Source organism: Agrilus planipennis, unplaced genomic scaffold, assembly GCF_000699045.2.
Source record: "Agrilus planipennis isolate EAB-ADULT unplaced genomic scaffold, Apla_2.0 scaffold70, whole genome shotgun sequence".
Lineage (NCBI taxonomy): Eukaryota > Metazoa > Arthropoda > Insecta > Coleoptera > Buprestidae > Agrilus > Agrilus planipennis.
The window spans coordinates 1,076,821-1,085,165 of NW_020442458.1; the positions used below are offsets into that span (position 1 = coordinate 1,076,821).

At 32.9% G+C, this 8,345-nt stretch overlaps 1 protein-coding gene across 3 annotated transcripts in view; it reads right to left on the reverse strand.

Annotated features, from left to right (window-relative positions):
* LOC108735350 (dendritic arbor reduction protein 1) overlaps positions 1-7,956 on the reverse strand; it is a 499,675-nt gene extending 491,719 nt beyond the window's left edge. Inside the window, exon 1 of one of the 3 annotated variants that reach the window (XM_025980601.1) lies at positions 6,679-7,956. In XM_025980601.1, the coding sequence (XP_025836386.1) occupies positions 6,679-6,825 (147 nt within the window). In that variant the 5' untranslated portion in view covers positions 6,826-7,956. The remainder of the gene's footprint in view (positions 1-6,678) is intronic. The other 2 variants (XM_025980604.1, XM_025980602.1) reach the window with 2 other exon arrangements.
* Positions 7,957-8,345: the final 389 nt, after the last annotated feature.

The window sequence follows — 8,345 nt, forward strand, 5'->3', positions numbered from 1 at the left end:
AAGTAATCGAAGCTGTAAATGGTTATTTTGAGGAGCTTGACGAATCAGTCTATAGAGATGGCATTAATAGACTGGAACACCGCTATGAGAAATGTATCAGCCTTGGAGGAGATTATGTTGAGAAATAAAAAAAAAAATTTTTAAAAACCTTGTTTTTCTTGGTCAGGCCGGAAACTTATCAATCCACCCTCGTAAGTGTGAACTTATTTAACGCTGCTACATTTTTTTCTTGAATTGTTTATGTTTATTCCAACCTCTTTATCCTGAATTTCTTCATTTCTCAAACTCGAGATTCAAGTGTGGATTATACATTATAAATTGCTTCTAATTCGAATTTCTATTAAATTTCTTCAAGAAAATCAGGTAGAGCCTTTAAGCGAGACTATATTACCACCCTAAATTTTCATTGCGACGCTCACTATTATAGTACAGAAAACAGAGATTATTATATTACGAAAACCAGCAAAAAAACGTACTAAATAATGGTAATTTTCTTCCGGGTTTTGTTGGAAACAAATCAGCCTTTAGAGCACGGCTTACAAATCCGGAAGAAAATTACCATTTCTTAGTACACAACACCGGCCGTGAAAGTTACATATTTTCAGCAAAAAAACGGTTATGTTTACGGAGAAAATGAAAAACGAAAATTTATCTAAATATTAAAGCAACGTTTACAATTTATCCCACTAGCCTGTTGCTTCGTAAGCGNAATTGTAATAATTAAGAAACTTGAAGTAATTTTTAAAGAAACATGTCAAAATAAATTCTATTATTTCTACGACAAATTCAGTCATTTACAATCGAAAATTGTAATTATTAGTTGTCATCAAAATTTAATTTTCTACGTGTTAAAATGTTACAATAGGAAAAGACAACACGAACGAAGTACTTATATCTGAGATTCTAACTAATACCTATGCGGAGAAGCGAAGAATTCCTTCGAAACAAAAATTAAGTTTGAAACAAACAATAGAAAATAAATTATAAAATTATCGTGAAGTAATTCGATCCGTTCAACTCTTCAGACTAAACATTCCACTCTACCAAATCGAATTTAATGATTAATTAACTGCCTAATAGGTAATTATAACCGTTTCCGCGCAGTTAAATTTACACTAATTCCTAACAACCAGTTGAATATTAAATGAGTAGGTACGTGTAAATTCTTGGTAGGTAATACTTAGGTACATGCAATTAGTAGAATGTTTCTCTGTTCGAGTTTTTAGGCGGTCATCTGGTGGAATAATTTTTTCGTTCGCTTTGAATAAACGATACCATTTACTACCTTTAAATGACCCTTAGGCCTTTTAACCAAATTACACTAAAACTCATATTATTCATCTCTCTAATCTCGCTGTTACATAAATACGTACATTCATGGAGATTTTAATTAAGGAAACCTATAAAAATTTGGACGACTCTTTATACGTGATAAACATTATTATAAATATGATACTTATAGGCAGGTGCCAACGAGTGAGAGATGTTTATGAGAAATAACATTAGGTATATTTATAACTGTTTTACCAGCGGATTCGCTCTACTGCTTTTATTTTAATACACAAAGGTACTACCCTGGTAGAAATATATCTACAACAAACTACGCTTTAATACAATAAATAATTAAAACAATTTTTGACAATTTTTTTTGTTATAGAAAGTTGTTACTCATAATTATAAAATTCTACAATTTTCTACGAAAAATTGAAACTCATTTTTTTCCCGGCGTCATAAATTGTAGAAGGATATAATAAACAAAAATTTTCAACAAGAAATAACAACTTAACAACAACAATTGAAAAACGTAATTTGTTGTAGTTCCTCATGGAATACTACAATATTCAATGATATTGCACAATATTCAACGTCTCTTATAAAAATGTAAAAAATCGTCAACGTAATCCAAATCCGTAGTTCATTGTAGTTTCTCATAAAATACTACAACTTTCCATGAAATTCTACTAAATACATATTACGTTCATTATGGGACTTGATAAAATTTTCATTCAACGTCTCTCATAAAAATGTAAAAAAGAAATAATACTATGAGCTTGTTAGCAAGTATATACAACACGCGGTGGCGTCTCTGCTATTTTATGTCACAAATAATAGCGCTAAATTTAAACCAAAGTTTGATTCTCACACTATTCTACTACTGCAGAAAATTGTAGTGACTAGGCGGAGAATAGATTAAATTTAGTTGTAAAAGATTGTGGAAAATTGTAAACTTTTGGGACTTAAAAAGTTGTAGTTTCTCGTAATATGGCATAATTTTAAGGTTTATAGGGAGCTACAAAATGCAACTTTCTAAGAAATGTAACAATAGCGTCCCAATCCAAGTTGTAGAGAAACATTAAATGTTATTAAATGTTTTAGCAATTTGTCGTAGTAAGTTGTAGTTTTCTTGTAAATTATGTAGTTTTTTTCAGGGTGGCAGTCAAATAATTACACTATATGTTTTTTGTAACGTTTCGGTTTATTTAACCATCTTTAGACTGAAAAAAGGTTGTTCTTTACTCATAGTTCTACTAGTTAGGTGTTATACATTTGTTTGTTTTCTTGTGAAATGTTGTAGATATAATTCCACCAGGGTATACTCACAATTTGCCATAAATAGGAGGTAACTATAAATGTTTAAGACTTCCCCACCAGTTTACGGCCACCAAAATTTACTTTCAAAAAAAGATAGCCGTAAATCAGTTTTATTCTAACCCAGTTGCGGTTACTCCAATAACTAGTTCAAATTTAAATTGTGTACAGTGTAAGATAATAATACCATAAAGTAATAGAAGCTTAAAAATTAAAATTTTGTATCTAATAATAATAACAAATATTTCTTTTAATACCATATTTCCTTATTCATACGTTCCCCTCAAAATAATGGGCGATAATTGGTTTGGTCATGAATTGGACAAAATGACTGCAAATAGGCGAAACCGGTAATTTTGTTAATTGTCTTTTTTACAAATTCCTTGGAAAAGACCATTATTTTTATATACTGCTTAAAACTACAATAATAGATGATGTAGAAGGTTCTTTTTATTTTGAATTTTAAAGTTTGCTCAAAACGACCATAAAGGGGTCACTTTAACCTACTGTATATTTCAATTTATCTCCGAACAATTTACGTATCATATGCCGAACGACCACATAAAACTATCTTTTCTATCCCCCGAGAAAAAGTATTTCTTTTCTGTATCTCTAAGAATGTGTATAGAAATTTTTGTAATGATTGGTTGAGTAGTTAAGGGATGAAATGGTAATAAACAAACACATTCGTATTTATAATATTAGTTAGGATACGTAAAAGTAGAAAGGTGTTTACTTTATGGGTCAGTATTTAAATATTATGTAGTCAGTATCTAGATGCACATAGTCAGTGTCCCTTGGTGGTGAATGTAGAAATATGAAGGGTCTAACTAAGTAAGTAACAAACGTAAGTAATTAATGTACTCACTATTTAATTTATACACCAAACCTCAAAAAAATATTTTACTATATAATTCTACAACATTAGAGTCTAGAGACCGTTTTGTATATAATACTACTGTAGATAAACTAAATGGTAAGCAGCATAAATTTGACTACAAAATTGTAGGAGAAATATAAACAGTCTTGCACTGTAAATAAAATGTAAGATGTTAGAGGAATTTGTAGTACATATTTCAAACGTCTTCATTTCCCCTAGAAATTGTTTCTGTCTCAATAAGTACTTATATTAGTTCCTAATGAAAGTTTCTGAAATTGTAGAAATTTACTATAATAGTGTATCGATCACTTTAGTAATAAAATATTATCCAAATCTACACGTAGATTTATACAGGTAAGGCAAAATGTTCAGCAAACATAGTAATTATACATTTTTGTGTCGACATTTTTTCTTGGTATGTCATAATTTGGTGAACGTACGGAATATGTTTTTCCAACTACGTCTATAAGAAAATATCGTCTGCTTCTCTGAAAACTGTCCTAAAGTACCCCCAAAATCTTTAGAACAAAATATGTAGCACACCCCAAAAGTTTTAAATTGCCTTTATTGAAGTTATCTTACTTTATTTTGTTATTTATAAGGTTAGAAGCGTTTGAAATGTAGTGTTACAGACGAATGATGAGGATACCGTGGATAGAGAAGTTTAGAAATGAAGAGGTATTGGAAAGAATAGGAGAACAAAAATAAAAAATATCGATATAGGTTGATAGGGCCCCTTCTCAGGCATAAAGAGCCAATTAAGGACATATTAGAAGCATATACAGGATCTAAGAGGAGTAGAGGTAGATTAGATTATTGTTAACAAATAGTCAAGAATGTTCTAGTTTTAGGGAAATACGAAGATTAACTTAGGATAGGAAAAAATAGAGGTGCTTGTCAAACGATCTTATGATGATGATGATGAGAAGAAGTTTGTACGCATTTTCTTATGCCATGTTTTGTTTTAATAATGATATTGCCCTTTGATGATTACATGTATAACTAATGGACAATATTGTATGTCGCTATTCGGTTCTCAACTCGCTACTTTTAGTATTAGTGTATCTATACTAGTGGTCCAAAATGGATTTGAATACCGACTATTTAATTTGATACATATCATTTACATCTCTAATTTTGTTACATTCTTAATGCAACTTAATAAAAACATAGAAAATGTAGCTATTTTAGGTACGTATCTGCCTACACAAATATCTGACAACTATAAATCGCTTAAACAAATGCAGTTTAGTTTTTGGGACGTTTGTTTAAAACATTATTTTGATAATATCGATGTAATACATTTATATATACTTCTACGAAAAGTATTCGTTTAAAATTCACCTCATTATTTTATTCACTCAGCTGAAGAAAAGCTCTTGTATTGGTCCACAAATGCACATTTGTACATTTCGCTTCCTTAAGAGAATCTTCCAAATTATTTAACTAACTAAACGTTAATATTTATGAACCAATCCAAGTGTTTCCATCTTAAGCTAATCAATAAATATATGGTTCACCAAGAAGCATCATCATTTTTCATGATTACTTGTAGGTTCTCTTTGTAAATTACCCTTTAGTCGTTTTTATTACAGTAAATAACACAGAGAGTAAAACCAACTCTGCTTTATTGCTTTTTATTTAACTTATCTGCAAACATCACCATCAAATAGCTAGTAGAATGCAAAAGCAGTAGCACACGTTAGCTACGTTATATTACACTAACAAAAACTAAGTAGGTACTTATTTATTTTCTAACTAACCTATAATTACAAACTTAAGAATTACACACTTTAATTTATTTTATTTCATTTACCCATTAAGTATCTACTCGAGTAAGAAACACCTACCCACAGATGTGCAATTATCAAGTGCAAAGCTTACGTCTCTCATTGCGCTGCTAAATTGCGGGTTATGAAATTTATACCTACTAAGTGGGACAATAAAACAGAACGTTTAGTAGTAAAATGTACCGATGTACTTGAAGAAGATTTTACCTTATTATTAAAAACATAACTACAACTTCAACGTTTGACCCCTTTACTAAGTAATTCCTAATACAAAGATTAAGAAATTTCTTATTTTACAAATATATATTTACCTCCTATTTACAGAGTAATGAAGAATAATTGTTAAATATTAGATTTCTGTTTATTCAGTATAGCAAACCAGAACAAATAAATTGACAATATTAATACGACAGAGAATCTGTAGGGAATGAAGAATCGNCATAAAATGAATAGCTCTGTAGTAATTCAAAGAATTATTTAGGTGCCCAACCTAATCTACCTTCAAAACCTTTCTAGCTCGGTAGACATCAGTACTGTGGTTAAGAAAATTATCCGAAATCGAAACTTATTATTATCGATTAAACATCGATTATATTCGTGGAGATGAATTTTCCAACGTAACTCGAGGAAGCCGCGAACACTGCTACTAAAGGATAAAAACCAGTAGCTTTGTTTGCTTCCAAATAAAAGTTTACGATCTTCCTTGTCCAGAGAATTTATTACCTTCGATCCTTCGGGTGATTACAATTTCCTCATATAGGTACAGTGGAATTCGTTTATTACACCCGAGCGGCATGACCTAGAGGTCTAGACCATTGCTTGGCATTCATTTTACAAATATATATTTACCTCCTATTTACAGAGTAATGAAGAATAATTGTTAAATATTAGATTTCTGTTTATTCAGTATAGCAAACCAGAACAAATAAATTGACAATATTAATACGACAGAGAATCTGTAGGGAATGAAGAATCGAACACAGGAATATTCTGGTACATGCAGTCATCAAAGAGCGGTGTCACTTTTGGAAATAGGTTTGAAACTCATACAAGTACCTTCAACCATCTTTTCATATTATAAATAGTAAATACGTATCTTTAAGTCTGATAAATGCAACTTAAATCCTTTAGGAGGTGTTATGCTTTATTCAAAACATTTGGGTAGTTTGGTTAGTTTAGGACAGTTTTCAAAAAAGCAGTTGATATTTTCTGATAGACGTTCCACACTTTCATCAAATTCTGCATTTTTGCTAGTGAAAAATAAAAAGAAAAAATGCCGACAAAAAAGGGTGAGATTGTATGTTCGGTGCAAGTACATATATTTTCCCTAACCCTCCACAAGGAGTGCGTAGCAGGCGCGTTAAAAAGGAACCTGCGGGATAGACAGAGAAAAAAATAGAATAGACGGGATTTGCTAACCTGCATCTGTAACCAAGCGTCGATGAATGGCTGCGAATAGTTGTTAGGGGATAAAGTCCAATAGTCTCCGGGATGGGCTGGAACAATCTGGTCGTCAGAGCAACGAGGCGGTGCCGTAGGGGCCAGGCAGCAAGTTCCCGAATCCATAGCCCCCTCAGGGCACCGATAAGCACATGAGATCGTACGTCAGTTTAAGTCCCGATAAAAACAAAACACAAAACGAACTTTTCAAAAACTTCGATACAAATACTTTCAACAACCCACTCACAAAGTGTTTTTATAAGTATTATTTTTGACTTAAACACCAATGTTTTTTAAGTAAATTAAGTAACCACTTCTGTCTTGTACCAGAAGAACGTTACCAAATAATGGTTATCAAAATTGATTCCAAACTAGCATCTAAATAACTTATGTTCGACTATTTATAGTAATAGACAGAGGTACAAAGCGTTTTCCAAAAATACGTTTTGTTGAAGAGATCACTTTCAATGAAGCGTTCGAATAATAAGTCCGAAAAGAATGATATAATTGTTACTAAAATGGACGGATTGTTATCGAATTCTTCGTAATTGTCAGGTCATCGGTCTTCCATCGAAAACTGTTATGATGCACTGTGAAACGCACTTAATTCCAGTTTGGCCGAATTGATGAGCGCAATTACTGGTTGGTCTTTATCTTCCTCGTCTCCCCTTTCCGTCTGATTTTTCTCTCAAGGCACACAATTCCACAACGCGGCTGATTGATGAATCGTTCTTTAAATGGTTCTTCGAATGCAGCTGTCAGCGACTCAGCTCGCTCATGATATAATGGATGGATGGATGAATGAATAGTTTGAAGAACCAGAAGACGAAAGTGAAGAGAATGGAGAAACTGTTGGTCTGCAAATTTTGGGGTCTCGAGTATAACTAGCAGCGAGGTCCTGAAATTGCCAATTTGGACCGATGACGACCACTTGATCCTATTTGCATACAAATGATCCACTCGCATTCAGTGCGCGTAAAATCGAGACGCCGTCGCGCATTCGATATTTTTACCAAGCACACGGTTCAGGTACAAATTTCCTCATTTCCATCAACTTGCCAACGATTTAATGGTCATAAAGAAGTCAAACGAGACCCAAAAGGACATTTGTACGAGAAAGGAAAAAAACCGTCAGTCACGAAACGCGGGAGATTGTAGCAAACTGAGACCAAGCACCACCATATGGTGGGAGTTGTTCCGATGCTCACTTGTTGCGTAGTAACCAAGACAACGGTCGTACGGCGACTGCGATGAACGGACCGGCTAAGAACAACCAGGAGATATGCCCGTCGCCGATTAGCCTCGTAGTCGCGGCAATCCATGAATCGGAGAGCGCAAGCGTATATACGCCCACGACACGCGACCGCAACGAAAACTAATGAAATTATGTCTCGGACGGACGGACGGATGACGGGATACTCTTCTGCTATTGATTTTTTTTACGAGGAAGCGCCTTTATTCCATCACATGGCCTTTCAGTTTGCCTCATACCCATACGTTTCTTATTATTTACGTTTCACTGCTTAAAACTAGTCTGTCTCAATTTTAAATAGGTATGACAAACAGACTTGTGGGTTAATTTACCGAAACTATTAAATAAGACGATTTTGGACATAAAATGAATAGCTCTGTAGTAATTCAAAGAA